The following is a 16,821-nucleotide window of genomic DNA, read 5'->3' on the forward strand; positions in this document are numbered from 1 at the left end:
ATATATATATATATATATACACACACACAGATGTTATTGCAGAGGTTTAGACAGTAAAACACCATGGCAGTACATTTGGAATTATGTGATCATTGATCATGTTCGTGCCAAAGCATAAAATCTGAATCAACCTTATCACTTTTCATTTATGTTGGCATTTTTGTCTCCTTTCACCCAACGTGTCCTCACTGCTGTATGACATTTTAAACTATTTAGATTTTTTTTAATCCCACCAGAGTGCTGAGTGAACACACCCAAACACTTGCTGACTTGCACTGTAGCTGAGCTTGAATTTTTCTTCAATATTAACTAGTGGTGTCCTGGTATCGGCATTTTTACAAGTACTCATACAAAATGCCTGATACTTGGGTTGGATACCAATACCAGTATCAGTATTGGTATCAACACTTTTCAGTATGTTACAGTTTTCATTTCAAGTGAAAAGTTTGTCACTTCCATCTTCAAGAAATTTATACAAGTTGAAAGAAAATTGTGTTATTTTTATTTATTTTTAAATTTTACATCATTACTGTATATGTCATGCTGTATATTTGATTTGATTCAGTCAGAGAGGCTGTAGACCTATAAGAAACGGGAGTCAAATTGTTCTAAACAAATAATTTTTTAATGTTATTGTGTAATGTTTAGATTTCTGGAGGCGAACCAGGTTGGGAGATGGTTGTTTAGTGGTTTTAACAATTAGTTTTCTTGTTGATTCAAAGAGTGTGAGTTGTTTCTGTTAAACACATTTTTTCCTCCTGTATGATCCACAGGACTTCACCGTAGTCGTCACTGGTCCTCTCCACTGATATTAGTCAACATCTGACCTATAATGAACGCCATGTAGGTGCTTTGCTGTTGTGGGAGGTTAGCGAGGCTGACAGCAGCATGGTCTAATGAGAGGGGCTCTCTCAGCAGAGCCAGTGTCAGACCTCCACAATAACAATGTCAGACCCCTACTCACCTCATTAGCATCACACTAATAAGCCACTCTGTGGAGGATGCCACCGGGAACGTTAGAAGGAAGAAGCATCAGATAAGGCTTTAGCCACTGAAAATGTGTATTTTTTGTGTTCTAGTTTTATCATTATCTGTGAGAGCCCTGTTTGCAGAAACACAGCAGACATCTGCCTTTATATGTGTGCAGTAAACAACGGTTTACTCCTGGTCAGATATCTGGTTTTAACACTTAACTAAGGTGTTAAACTACACAGATGTCTTTTCGTTCTAGTTTGTGTGTTTTCTGTTTCGAATGCATTTTTAACTCATGTTTAGCTTTGGTTAATTGGTTAAATATGGCTAGATACTAGCACCCCCACCACTTCCAGTGGTGGGCACATCCAACCAAAATATTAGCCTCACTAACAACTAAACCGCTACGCAATTTCCATGCAATTTCCTTAATTCCGATACTAATAAAAAACTAAATAAAAATAAATTTAAGGGACGCTAAAGCTAAACTACTAATATTAATTATAACAACATCCAATCCATCAGAACTAAGGGTTTATTTTTTTGAACATGCCCAGCGTTCAGTTCTCCTCTCTATTCAGACCTCTAAAGCATGGCTTGTCAGAGCTTAACTTCACTGATGTCTAACCAAACCTGAATGTGTAACGTGACAATGTAAGTCACCACAACTCAATGTTTTTCTTAGATACAGATAAAAACATTTCTCTTTTAGAGGTGAAGTTAGAGAAAATAGTTTTTCGGTTAAGCCAGGAGGCGGAGCTAAAACATGACTGAAAATGGGAAAAGTAGACAGGAGAGGGGAAAGAACAGGAAGTGACAAATTACAGTCTTTGAAATAATTTTTCTGCTAATTTAGTTGTTGTATTTAATAATTATTAAGACTAATAAACGAGTATTTGTATGCTCCAAATTAAAGCAAAGATGTGTGTCAACAAACTTAGAAAATGCTGTCTGACTGAAGGATGTCCCAGCAGCAAAGGATGCTGTGAAGATCTGGTCTGTATTGAAGAGGACACTCCAAATGTAGAAATAACCATCCTCAGATCAAGGATGATGCCCTGGGTGACACTGGCTTTGCATTGCTTATAGCATAGCTTATTTAAGATGTCACTGTTGCTTGTAAAAGGAAATATTTTAGAATTTAGTACGTAAGAATGTGGTGACATGAACTTTGATTTTTAGTAGCACGGAAATTACAGAATATATAGCGGGAGAAACGTCTGTTATATGAATATGTTTTTAAAAATTAAAGTAAATGCTAAACTGCTCAGCAGAATAGTGGGTTGGGGGAACTTTGCCTTACTGCGAAATACTTATATCAAATTTAAAAAGTACCCCCAACCCCTCACTTCAATAAAGATTGTCTTTAGCTTGGCGCATACTCATCTTAAGCAAAGCTTAACTGGTCTTACCAAATATGTTTACTAATAAAATGCTTGGATTTTTTTTCTCAGCGCACCAACAGTGAGGTAATGATTTTAAGATCTATTATGTTTATCTAATTTATTTAGTACTCTGTTAGAAGTTTGTTCTCTTTTGTTCCCTGTTCTGTGTTTCATAAGAAAACTTTATTGTGACATCTTTGTATCATTGTGGGGCTTTTTTCTTTCTTTCTTTTCTCAAAATTGGACTCTGACCCCTTCATTTCTCATTGCTCACAATGCCAGCCAACCCCATTCCTTCACCATCTCCTTGTTTTCTATTTTTAATTAAAAAAAATTTTGTCATTGCCACAGTGCTGCTGAATTGGTAAAAGTTTGAGTCTCTTTACGTCAGCAGCTTCTCTCAGTCCTGTGAGCATCTTTAGCTAGGGGTGGAGGTGGTAATTGGCTGCATGTTATTGACATGGAGGGCAAGTTTGTTTTCATGTGATTCACAATGAGAATTAAAGGGGTTTGAATCACCTTTAATTTGATTCTTAATAACAGTTATCTAAAAAATACTCCAAATGAATGAAGTATATTGGAAAAAAATAGTCTTAAATAAACTAAAAATATATAAATTGAAAAGTGGTACATACACGTCCCCTTTTTTTAACTCTCAACCATGCTCTTCAGAAGCCACAGAACTGATTAAGGTTCTGCCACACTATAACATTTTAAAAAACCTATGCCTACTTGTGAAAATTTTATGAATAAATTACTCATATAGGTTATTTTGTTTTATTCCATCTTCAGCATAAACGTTTTTAGTGGGCATCCTGTGAGCATTCCAGTATCAAATGATCTCAGATATCCAGATGTTCTGATAGTCCCCAGAATCAACACCAGTTTGTCGTCACTCAGTAGACAGCATGAAGACCAAGGATGTGACCACACAGATCAGAAACAAAGTTAAGTATAGATCTTATTTAGTTTTTATGCATTTTAAATATCATTAACTCTAAACATCCAACAAGTCTTAAAACCATTAATAGACTAGAAGCACTCAGAGAGTGCAAACCTCCGCCAAGACCAATTTCCCCCATCCTGCAATGAGTAACTGCGCAAAAGCAGAGATGGAAGTACATTTACCGAATAAGTTCTGACATAGCGAATATTTAAGCAGGCAGTATGCATGGGATTTCTTCCCGGAAGTCAGACTCGTCACCCAACGTTATTCATCGTCAAACTGGTGTCGGATTAAACTCCTAAGTTTTCATCAGTCACATTCCACTGTGTAAAACATCTGTTTTATCCCCTTTAATGAATTTGTAATGGTTTGACTCTCATTATGAAGTGCTTCCTGGTACAGTCGGCTCATGAAGTGGTTTTTTTTTTTTGTTTTTTTTTTTGTTTTTGTTTTTGTTTTTTGAAGCGAGAAGCAAAATACAGCGTGTGAGCGCTTTCAGCACAAACACTCCCACAAACTTCAGAGCAATCACACAATAAAGTTCTTATGTGGAGGGGGTACCAGGTTGATCAGCTGTTCCTGCGGACAGTCCAGCGGCTGCAGTTGGACCCTCCCGCTGTCTGTGTCCTGTTATTCCCAAAAAACATTAAAACATTACCTCCTCCCACTTGGCGCACACACTGTCTGGTCTGAAAACTAACCCGCTAGCTTCCAAAATGCCGAAATGAATCTGTTCTCCTCCCGTGTCCAAACTTTGAGGCCCGCCAGAAGCTCTCTGTTTACCAGCCTAGTACCGAAAAACTGTTTTGACTGGTTGTTTCGGAAATGTAATGTGTTTGAAGAAATGGGAAAAATAGGTTTCATGGTGCAGTCACGCACTTACTGGTCACACAATGCTTTCTTATTGCGCACCAAATGCGTAAAAATGCGCACATTATGGCAAAAAAAAATATTTGGAAGTAAATAAAATTGCTGTTCAATCCAGTTCAAATGAACACTGAAAGCTCTCACAGTTTTTAACTGAAGCCTTGTCAATGCATCACAGCTTTAGAGCTCAGAGGGTTAAAAGAAATAAAAAAATTCCTGTATCCGCATCGTGATCCGGAACCTCGCCAAAATTTAATGTTATGTTATTTTGGCTAATACCCACATGTGGTAAAAATGCCATGACAATCTGTCCACAGGTTCTTGAGTAATTTTGTCCACAGACAGAACAACAGACAGACCGACAGACAGACATACACGACCGAAAACATTACCTCGCCCCTTGGCGGAGGTAAAAATGGAAATATGATGCCTCCACAGCAAACCTGCCAAGAGTGGGTCTTCCTCTAAAATTGAAGGAGGGCATTAATCAGAGAAGCAATCAAGACCAAAACTAACCCTGTGCAGCTATTTTGTTGCCACATAGGAGGAATATAAGCTGCGCGGAGCTAGGCTTCATGGAAGAGTAGTCGGGAAAAGAAAACTGCGTAAAGAATAAACAAACAAATAAAGCAAATTACCAATAGACACATTGGAGACTTACCAAAGGTGGAAGAAGGTGTTCGGGTAACATTTAGATCAAGGACAACACATCTTGTTCAAACTCATACTGAGAACATTGTTTCTTCTTCTCTACTTTCCCTTCTTTCCCATTTTCTTCACCTTTCTTCTTTTCTTTTCCATTTTCTTTTCCATCTCCATGTTCGTTATATCGAAATAATCCCAAACGAATTTGTAAAAGTTTAAATAAATATCAATGGTGCATCATGTTGAAAGCCATAATGCTCCGCTTGTGAAAGTAAAACTGTTGGGCCTCACCTTGGCACTCAGACATCAATTCTGACTTCCACACTGCCGGACAGGATACAGTAAAATAAATAAATAAATAAATAACACAGCGAAAGAACATTGTTCCCACAATGAAGCACAGAGGTGGAAACTTCATGCTGTAGGGTGGTTTTTCATTGGCAGGGGCTACAAGACCAATCAGAGTTGGGGGGAAAAAAGATGAATTCACCAAATTAAAGATAAATTATTTAGGAAACTCTGTTTAAGTCTTTCAGACATTTGAAACTTTAACAGAGTTTCTAGTAGGTTTGTGTATTTGCAAGAATTTGGTGATATGATGCATATGACACAGGTCAAAATGTGATAAATCACGAAATATTGCAGTTTTTCTTAAAAAATTCTAATTTTAAAAACTGTTTATGCATTTTATGTTTCATATTTCTTATTTCATCCATGTTCAGGGTTTCCCCCAGAAAACCAGCTAAGCCTGGTGGTAGAGCCACATTGGCAGCCCACTAACGGCCCACCATGTTTTTGTTAAAAAAATGTTAAAGTTGACAGGAAATTTGAAAATATGATGTATAGTAATTATGAAGAAAAAATAAGTAGGTCCTCTGGATGGGTTCTTCTTTAGTGAAACGTTTCGTCTCTCCTCCAAGAGACTTCTTCAGTCTGATGAGTTTCAGGTGAACTCAGCCTTATAAGCACTGCCTCCACATCAACAAACAGGTTAGTCACATGCAAAAGAGGGCCATCTACTAACAATATGCTTGATTAGCTCTATTGTTCATAGCTAATCAAGCCTATTGTTAAGCTCGTAGCTTTTCACTACACTCTGCACCAAGCGTCTTTGGAGGAGGGTGAGGTTGTTTTGTGGGCTTACTGCAACCGGTCACGTGATATTACCGTAAAGACTTATCAGAGAAAAACCAAGATTCCTGGCTTTCAGGAACCGTTGGAATTTTTCAGATTGCTAAAATGCTTGAGAACTTAACGGCATTTTAAAAAAAAGAAGTGACTAAAACAAGTGAAGTTGCTACAGTCTGTTTCTGTCACGGGGCACCTTAAAGGGGACGTATCCTGCAAAATTCACCTTTTTAGCTGTTCAATACATTTTATTGTATACTTGGTCTCTAGGAGGCAGAAAAGTTGAATTTAGTCTCTCCTGGTGCTGCAGAGATATCTTTATTTCCTGATTGGGTCAGATTTCCCAGCCTATTCAGGGTTCTCTGTTTTCTATGACATTTTCTGAACTATTACATCAAATAATCTGCGATGGATTTACCATATAAGGTCTGGACTTACCAACTACAGTTTCCTTGTCTTAATTCTCCTCTCATTCTGGGTTGCTAGAAAATAACCCCCCTTTTTTCAAACTGGAGTGGACCAGTCTGGGAGCAGGAGAGGGCGGGGCTTGAAGCTTCTTAAAGGAACACGAACAAAACCAACTGCTTTTAGGCACACAGCAGAAGAGGGCTGAAAGAGGGGTTGGTAAATTTAAAATAAGGAGGAATTTGAACCAAAGCATTGTAGTTCCACTTTATAAAGACCAAAACTGAGTGATTTAAATGTGAAACGGAGGGATTTAAAAGCATGCTATGTCTACTTTAAGGGGGTAGATTGAGTATGACAGTGATTTCAGTGACCTCAGTGTTTCATATGGTCATTTGGCTACTTCATTAGCATCCCTCGGGACCCTCTTCAGCTCCAGGTGCTAGACAAAATGCCTTCCTGCCTGTTGTAATGTGATGGCTGACTGCAGTCAGGAGAGTATTACATACAGGACACGTCTAAAATGTGTTACATGCTAGCTGATAAGGGACAATTCAAGTAGGGGCATCTGCATTACATATTTTTCTGTGAGCAGAGTTTTCTCTAACGTGATTTGTCGGATTGACTTGTGTTGTGGGGCAACGTACAGAGAAAGTAATGGTAATAGTAAAATAATGGTGTTTTGATTGTCTTTGTACAGTTTAAAACAGAACACTGACTCAAATAATAAACAAACTACACCCACAAAAGTCAAACAGAGACCTGCTTCTCGGAAAACTGGCAACCCTACCTCAGCTTAGAAGGGCAGCAGGTGTCAGTCTAATCCGCTCAGATTCAGCCATCGGTACTTAGTGCTAATGTTTACACACAATGCTAACGTTTGAGCTAGCGTTTAGGCTCTTTAGGATGCCTGACTCCTGCTAACTAATGTTCGGAGGCTAAACTATGACACAAAAATGAACCGCTGGCATTGAAGTTAAAGGCCCTGTCACACTAGACAACTTATGCCAACTTATTAAACATTTTCATGTCTAAATTGCTAACAAAAGTTGTATATTTGATCTATTTGTTAGAATTACATTATGTACACGCCAAAAATAAGCTTCCTGTTGATTTTTTTCAATTCCCTTTAAAATGTTCCTAAGTTGGCGTAAGTTGTCTAGTGTGATAGGGCCTTTACATTTTAAACCTTATTTAGAAATCAATGCAGTGCTTTAGAGATTATACAGTATCTGGAAATGAAATATTGCAGTATTTGTGTATTGATATTTTCTTGCTCCGCTAGTTTCTAAAAGAGGATATACTCTATACACAGCTGATGCAAATATCTTGAAATAGTAAATGGCTTGAACTCATTTGACGCCTTATCAAGTCCGTATGGACCCCAAAGCACGTTACACTTCACACATTCACACACTGATGGTCCAAATAATCCAGACCATAGTCCACTAAACTTCTGTAATTACAATTCTGCTAGCTTTAATTCTAGCTTAGTTTCTCAGCTTCTCAACTAAACCTCCTTTTTGTCACCTTCCCAGGGGTCACAAACGTAAGCAAGAGGAGGAGGGAGAAGAAGAAGACATGGCCGGACACGATGCAAAGAAAAAACGAGGGGACGACTCTGCTGAATCCTCCAAGGACTCCAACGAAGAAGAAGGCAGCAGCTCCGAGGCAGACGAGATGGCCGCCGCGTTGGAGGCGGAGCTGATCGATTTTATGTGACGTGGACACCAAAACAAATGGCTCAGTCAGAAACAACAACAATCTTGGTCACCTTTCCAAGTGGTACCTTAAAGGTTTTTCTTTTTGTTCTGGAATCTGTGGAATCGGGATGTGTAAGCCATTGATAGGTGTTATAATGAACTGAATGTTCTTGCTGTGTAAATAAAGGCTAAGTTTTTGTAGCACTTCCATATAGAGTTTTTGGCTAAAAAAAACTTTTCATTTTATTGTAAAATGTCAGACTGCAGGAGGCATAAAATTTGATACTTTTTTTCTACTTCAAGTTTTATATGAATGAGCTGTGTTATATTGTATATGTATATTTTGCCGATTGTTCTTGCCAAAGAGTTTGAAATAAGTTTGCCACGGTGTGCAGCTAAACATTTTACGAATTTTTTTTCCTTTTGTTCTCAACTAGATTTTAAGGCCGATGCAACCAGACCTAATCCAGACATTTGAATGTGTTTCCTCTTCCTTGTGGTCTTTGTATATTTTAAACTCTTGTGATAAATAACACCTTATAACCATAAACCCAGACTGACTTATTGATTTTATGTTTCTTTTTCTGCCAAATTTGGTTATTGGTCTCAAAATTAAGAAAAGCAGCCTACTTTCCTCACCATTTCCTAATTGACTTGTTCAGTTTTTCTCTTTGTGTCTAAACTTGCAGCTCATTTTTAGACTTTTAGTTTGACATTTCTGGATCAGTTTTAGTTCTGTGTTGACCTACATGATGCAGAAAGTGATAAAATAGAAGTCCAACGTTGTTTACTTACGTAAGTGAAGAAAGTTTAAAAAATAAAAATAAACCTTTGCAAAAATGTCATTTTCTCTTAGACTTGTGTGGCTCAAACATATGTGATCCTGAACAAACATGCTTCGAAATCATACTTTTCTTTTGTTTATGAATAAAACAGTTAATTCAGAAAATGACCAGCAGACAAGTCACTTAATTGTATCTCGTTTAGTGTTTGACGGTAATATTAGCACATTATTATTATTATTGGCAGAATAAACTTGAACTTTTTTAATGCCAATAAAACGAACAAGATGTAGTCTAACAACAAATTCTCGATATTCTGCTAAAAGGTTTTTTTGTTACACTATTTTTCAACTGAACTGTTTACAGTCATGCTAAGCTAACTAGCTGAGCTGAAACTCAAAGTTTGCATAACTTAACTGCACTAAAAAGATTTACTTTAATTTTTTTCATCTTTTAATTAAAAGTGAAGGTAAAGATTACAAAACAGAAAAATTGGATCTTCAACATATGGGGATAATTTTTAAAAAAGCTGAGTGCACTCTAACAAAAATACTCACGTTGTGTCACTAAATGGCACCAGAGTTCACAACAAAATACATGAACAATCTTTTGCGTAGAGTCTGAAAACATTTATTTTTAAAATACTTCACAGTTTCTTCTGATATTAATCTTTTCAGCCCATGATCAAGGTGACAGGATCTGGATAAAACGACACAATGGAGAAAATTTTTTTTAAAGTGGCTCCATTGTTGTTTCCGTAGCTATAGGTGGGCAAACAGGCTGCTGTGAGAGATTCTGTGTTTTTGATTTAACATGAAGTTGTATGAAAGAAAGATGCAATGTTTTCATTTATATTACTATGAATTATTTAATTATGATCTTTTGCCATTCCTAGAAAAGATGCTTTAAAAATAGATAATTTTATTCTGAGAGTGACCTTTTGTGTTTGGAGACATGGAGATTTACAGAAACAAAGATGCAGTAATCTGTTTCCTGTCGCTTCATATCTGAGAAACCTGAACAACTGAAAACTTTTTAGCCGTTTTGATTCGTCCATCTCATCAGACAGTAACCTCATCGCCATTAAACTTTCAACTGAAAAGGTTGTTACTGAAGGTAATTACTAGTGACATTTAAAAAGTGTTGGGTTTGTTTTTAGAAAAAAATCTTGTCAGGAGTTTGTTCTCTGTAGTTTAATGATGTTCGTCTGGTCTTATCGCCACCTTGTGGAGCAACAGGAGTTTTTCAACGTTTTTGTTAGAATCAAGCGGACTGGGAAATTTAAACAAAAAAGCATTTTCAAAAAATATTCAAAATACTGCGAGGAGCTGAAAGAAGATGAAAAAGGCCTGAAAATTGAATTCACTAACATGAAAGTGATGTTGAAAAGACAAATCCAAATATTATTTGTAGTATTTCACCAAAATAATAATAATAATTTAATATTCCCTGGCTTTCTGTGTTTTTGGGAGAATTCTGAAAATATATTTTCCTTTGCCTCAAAGTTCTGACAAACTAAACCAGTTGATTAAGCTGTTTTTTTTTTTTTTCTGATAACTAGTTTTCCTCACAAACTGAGCACTCTGCAGCTGGAGCAGATCTCACCAGGACTTCCCTTTTTGCTGGTAAACTTGAGGTTTTGTGCACTTTACTGACTTCACCCCTGGTCTTCTCTCATCCTCTCTGCTCACAAAAGTCACAGGCAACAAGTTTCCATCGTTTCCATGTTGGCAGGAAATCAAAGTTTTTCCTGTCTGAAAGTCTGTGTCAACCTGTTTATTTTGCTATCCCAATCTTTTCTTTTTTTTCAGTGACTGTTCTTGTTGTTGTGTTATATACTTTGTTTTATCCACAAATTTCTGTCCAACAAAAGACTTGTAACGTGTAATTTCCTACTTGACCCAATATAAAAGGTACTTTTATTAAATAAAGATGTTTTGAGATAAAATCTTGTTCTTTTTTTATGAAAAGAGGATCTTCTTCCAGAGAGGCTTGAAAATCACTTTGCTACATTAGCTTTGTTGGGTTTTAAGTGACAGGAACCAAACTTCAGACAGTACTCAGTATTATGTTGCTTAAAAAGTCTCTCAATAATCTACTCACCTCATGATGGCAAATTTTCATACAAGTGTACATTTTTTAAAAAGGAAAAAAAACACATCTGACGTTCCAATAAGTACTCAGTCTTTACTTTGTCCTGAAGAGAAGTACTTTCAGCTGCAGTACTTTGAGGCCCGATCCCAGTACTCACACTTCCACCCTTTGTGTACTTCAAATGCTTGTTCCTGCTGACAGGTTCAAGAGAGGTGTGTCCCAGTTCTCCAGAGTGGTCTTTGGCCCCGCCCCCTTTGCACCCTTATCCACACTTCAGCTAAGCCTGCATCCAAGTGGACTTTGGCGACGTGTATTCCCCACACTTCATCACTGTATATGACGTTTTGAATTAAGAGGAAGAAATGTGTCAATGTCCACCGAGCACCTTCCAGTCTAGTGGTGGCAGTAATGCACTTAGATTAGTCCGACAACCGCCAATAAAATCAAAGCCCATCTAGAGACGGGCATTGCAAATTAGCTCCGACTATAAATGTTGCAGTGTATAGTATTAATACTTGACACTTGTCCCTGTTCAAATAAACAATAAAAGAAATGAAAATGAAAGAAGAGGAACTTATAGAAGAATGAGGTTTATACTCTGGTGTATGAGCCTCCTTTGGTCCATGTGCATTCTTCTCCTAAAAACAATTACTTGCTGTAGTTGTACTATCGTTTTTAGCAGTACAAACGCCAAAACAGCGACTGGTCACACCATTTTTGATGTCACAGTTACGACTCAGAGGCACAAAAGGACGACATAACCTGTGTACTGTCCCAATAATTGGGACGGGACACAGAAAAAAGTCACACAGCAAAAATTTTAAAAAAATTGGGACCCAATTTTTTGATTTTTGCTTGCTTCTGACCTGCACACTCAAACCCTTATGTGCACTTTGACTGAGTACACTTCATACAGGAGCGAGTATTGGAACCGGGCCTGAGATAGAGATACTGGATAAGGTTCAAGTCAAGTTTTCTATGGAAAAGGATTTTCTTGAGAATCACTCTGGTTTTTGAACAGTTCATATTCTCACAGAAAAGGTTCTCACAGCTTGTTCTCGACACACCAACAACTATAGTGTGATTGGTAAGAAACTGGAAGTGGGCGGGGTTTATGCAGAAAAGCAGACATGCTGACATTCGCCAGTTGTGCAGAAGGACAACTTTTAAGGATTTCTGCACTTGAATTTCTTGTTCTTCTTTTATTTGGGAATTGTGGAAACCACTGAGCTCTGAGGAACCTTCGTTTGGTGCAAGGGGCGGCCAGGGTGTTTTTTTAGGGGGCCACATACAAATAAAGAAAATCACTCTGGATGTGAAAATTAAAGATGGCCAGTACAGCTAAATCCAAATGGCTTTAATTCAGAAATTTTAAGGAATATTATGCTGAAAATTTGTGTGAAATGATTAAACAACATGCTGGATAAGTCACGACTTATTATTCAGCCATTTTTAGACACACAAAGCAGTGTAGAAGTAGCCAAAATCAATCTTTACCAAACTCTAAATGCTAATCAAAAAATCAAAATGGCCACCGCAGCTAACTTTAAAAGGGTATTATTCAGCCATTTTAAGACTTATTTTCATCATCCAAGATATAAACGCTGATTTAAAGACATAAATAAAATTGGCACTTTAATTATTTGACACAGTTGCCCACAATAATTAGAGAAAGTCAAACGAAACCCACTTTGTCTTTTTACTCAGCACTTTGTTGTTTGAGGAATAATTCCAACTTCTCATAATTTCCAAAGAACTTGTGCTCATGGCCGTTGGATACCCTGATAGTGGCCGGATAGAGCAGGAAAGCCTGGAAACCAGCCTGCCGAGCCTTCTCCATAACAGGATAACATTCTTTTCGCCGAGCTCGTGTTGCCATTCTGTAGTCGGGTGCAAAGCGGACTTCCTTTCCTTCCATCAGAAGCAGTGTTGAGTAACAGGGGCAGAGCTTCAATCACTCACCTGTCCCAGATCCTGCTGACGAGTTAAAGCCTTGAGAGTGATCCATCCTCTGCTGGAACATTCAGTTGTTATTGGAACGCTCCTGAGAATTCTCTGTGGATTTACCTGGAGTCAAACCCTCTTGTGATCCTCTCTCATGCTGGAAACTCTGGAACCCTTCTCTGAGTAAATTCCACATCCACCGACCTCTCACTCTCCCCTACCTGCAAAGACGCGACCTGACTGACAACAATCTGTGACATCTGAACTCTCCTTGCTGGAATCTCCAAAGCCTCCCTCACCAAGTCTGCCTCCTTGACGAGATCTGACAACCCACTTCTCTGTAAATAAACTCCCCTAACTCTACTTTCGTGTCCTGTCCTCATTGTTGGTTAAGCCTGAATTTGGGTACTCATTTATCAATCCTGATAGAATTTTACAGCCATTGGGCCTCATGCAAGAACCGTTCGTACGCACAGATTTGTTCTTAAGTTGTGCGTACGAGTGATTTAGGAGAATTTGTGGCATTCACCAATGTTTTCGTATTCTACGATTTTTTTCAGATATGAACAAAATTTACGAGTGGTCCAGACCTGTCGTATATTTTAAGAGCAGTCAGTCTGCTGTTATCCAGACGGGTTTTCCTCCCTAATAACTTTATATTTCGTTAGTTTGAAGATATTTTGAGTTGAAAATAAATTACACTCCATAATTATGTTGACAATAAGTTATTCTGCTTGAATTAGAGTTATAATTTTAAATGTAATAATTTAGACTAACAATATAAATTGTCCGTCCGGCCGGCTTATCCATGATCGGGTCGTGGGGGCAGCAGCAGAGACCCCGCTCTCCCCAGCGACACCTTACAGCTCGTCCTGGGGGACTCCGAGATGTTCCCAGACCAGAGGGGATACATAATCCCTCCATCGAGTCCTGGATTTTCTCCAAAGTGCCAGACTTACTTTGAAAACATTTTAAAATGCTTATTTCAGAACCGCAACTGAGACTACTTGAGACCACGCGGGTTTGGGGGCGGGGGGAGGTACGGTGCACAGCGCTGCGGCTTCTGAACAAATGAAAATAATTTAACACAGTTGTTTATACTTTTAGCAGCTCTTTTTATTCCACAGCTGACCTGCTAAAAATGACAGATTTTCTTTTCTGGATCTCTGACAGACGGACTTCAATCTCTGAACTCGTAAAGTTYTTCTTTTTAGTTTTYRCTGTCATTTTCATGAATGRACACTTCCTKRTATCTGAGGCAGGAAACATAGCCTTATATGGTGTTTTTGAGGTGGTAATTATGCTAATCTCCTCTCGCGTGCACGAGCAGCTGGATAGAACAGGTGGAATTTACGCAGCTCGTTTACACACTTTTCCTGACGATAGAAGAGTTTGTTGAATCTGGTGACATGTTCGTACGAACCCTTTGTACGAACAAAAGTAAGAGAAATTTAGGATAAGAATACGAACATGTTCTTGCATGAGGCCCATTATGAGTACCCATGGCAAGACTGACAGTTAACAAGTCCTTGAGTCACTTTCTCTTCAGGAGAAACTCTATTCTACAACAACTCTATTCTGTTGGGCACAGCATACAGCTGTGTGACTGTTAGTCAAACCATACAAGGGTTAGACAAAAAAGGCACTTTTGTCTGTACTGAGAGCTGCAGGAAGGTCTATCGTCAGGAGCTGAGTGAGAAAAACACATCTTGCAACTGGTTTTGTTCCTGAACCAGTCGAGTGTTTCGGTGTTTGTTTCCGTGACAGTTGGAAGCGTGGAGCTCAACGCAAGAGCGAGTCCGCAGGCTAATGGCTAACCACCGCCATCACCATTGGCTCAGCCTGCAGGCTAACGGCCAACCACCGCCATCACCATCGGCTCAGTCCGCAGGCTAACGGCTAACCACCGCCATCACCATCGGCTGCCACTGCGGTTGCTATCGGCTTGGCCCACAAGCTGGTGGTTCTTCAACACATTCGGCTACATCCAGAAGCTACAACCACCAGGCCCATGTAGTCGGCCTACCTGCAGAGCTACGGACATCGGACCCTCACCGGAGAGCTCCCCCCAGACTTGGCTGCAGAAAACACAAAGGCTCACGGTGGAGAGGAGAAGCCGACATCGTGCGAGCAGAACCCCACGACGTGATGGAGGTCGCGGTGGTGTGGAGGCTCATGGTGGAGAGGAGAAGCTGACATTGGTGTGAGGGAGGCAGAAAGAGGAGTACAGCTGAGGCGGAGGAAGGAGGTAGCCTGATGGTGGAAGAGAACAGCTAGCAGGTGTGCTAATCCGTGCATTGGCTGGGGCAGCTACCACCTGGCCCGTTCAGGTGAGCAACGCCGAAAGGCGCCGGGCAGGGAAAAAGAGACTCGTTTGATAACAACTCAGACAACATGGAGGACATAAAAAAAATCACTAAACTTTATGAGTGCAGAACTTTCAAAGTTGACTTCGCAGCAGGAACTTATGTTCAATTTGATCAAAGAAGTGAAGCTGCTCAAAGTTGCACTAAGTGAAAGAGACACAAAGATAGCCAAACTAGAAAAATAGTGGACGAACTAGAACAATATACAAGAAGAGATGATTTGCTCATTTCTGGACTTGAAGTAAAACACAGGACCCATGCTCGAGCTGTAGTGAATGGGAACATCACAGAGGATGCTCCGCAAGAAGATCTGCTCACTCTGGAGCAACAGGTTGTGACTTTGTTGCAAAAAAAAGACATAAACATCAAACCTGAGGACATTTTGACTTGCCACACCTTGCCTACTAAATCAGGGAAAAACAAGCCATCTGTTATTATCAGATTCATTAGTAGGAAAACAGGGAATAATCTGATGGTGCAGGCAAGGAAACTGAAGGGAAAATGACTTTATAAATGAACATCTAACAAAAAAAAATAGCAACATCGCACGTGAGGCAAGGTCACTGAAAAAAATAATTACAGCAACTTGGACACGTGACAGAAACATCTGGATCAAAGTTAGGGAAGATTCACAGGCAAAAATAATAAAGGAAATGAAGGATTTAGAAAGATTTAAATGAGTTCAGGAGACTATAAATTAACAATTAAAAAGGCAAACAACCTGGAACAAAAGGAGCTAAGAAAACATGAAAAACAGATATAAATATCTAAATATGAATATATGTGAAGAATCTGAATTTAAAATATATGATTTAGATGATCAGACTGACTTAAAAAAATTTCCAGTAACTAATAACTGTGATTACTAGAACGAAGAAAAAATTAATAATATAAAAAGAACAAAAAATGACCTTTCTATTATTCATATTAACAGTAGAAGTGTAAATGCAAATTTATTTAAAATAACATATTACTTAAAACAATTAAACAGAAACTTTAAAATAATAGCGCTATCAGAAACATGATTTAATGACGGAAATGTGAACAATGTTGGTATTAAGGGGTATGAGCTTTGTTAAATGAACAGAAGTAATGGAAGAGGTGGTGGAGTGGCCCTATTTATTAATAAGGAAATAAAATGTAGGAAAATTGATTAAATGTCTGTAGTTATAGATAATATTTTGGAAATGACAATTGAAGTAATAAATAAAAATTCAAAAAATATAATAATAAGCTGTGTATATCGACCACCTTACTCAAATACTATTCACTGATCAAATCATGAAGTTACTGGAAAAGGCTTCTAAAAAACTGTTGTTTTTTTTGTGGAGACTGTAATGTTGACCTGGGAAATAAAACAGAGACAAATGATATAGGTACATTTATAAATTCAATGTACAGTCTAAATCTTTATCCACTGATCTTAAAACCCACAAGAATCACAACTCATAGTGCAACAATAATTGATAACATTTTTACAGACTTAACAAATAAAGTATTATGGGTGGTATTTTGATTACTGATGTAAGTGATCACTTACCAGTTTTCACAACTTACAACAATGATCAATGCAATACAAAAATA

At 38.3% G+C, this 16,821-nt stretch overlaps 1 protein-coding gene across 2 annotated transcripts in view; it reads left to right on the forward strand.

Moving 5' to 3' along the window:
• The window catches only part of ctdp1 (CTD (carboxy-terminal domain, RNA polymerase II, polypeptide A) phosphatase, subunit 1), a 129,172-nt gene extending 120,570 nt beyond the window's left edge, over positions 1–8,602 (forward strand). The window contains exon 12 of one of the 2 annotated variants that reach the window (XM_014027044.1): positions 7,887–7,974. In XM_014027044.1, coding sequence (XP_013882498.1) covers positions 7,887–7,901 — 15 coding nt within the window. In that variant the 3' untranslated portion in view covers positions 7,902–7,974. Of the gene's footprint in view, positions 1–7,886 lie in introns of both variants that reach the window. The other variant, XM_014027043.1, reaches the window with a different exon arrangement.
• The last annotated feature ends 8,219 nt before the right edge of the window (positions 8,603–16,821 follow it).

Source organism: Austrofundulus limnaeus, unplaced genomic scaffold (assembly GCF_001266775.1).
Source record: "Austrofundulus limnaeus strain Quisiro unplaced genomic scaffold, Austrofundulus_limnaeus-1.0 Scaffold611, whole genome shotgun sequence".
NCBI classification, from domain to species: Eukaryota; Metazoa; Chordata; class Actinopteri; order Cyprinodontiformes; family Rivulidae; genus Austrofundulus; species Austrofundulus limnaeus.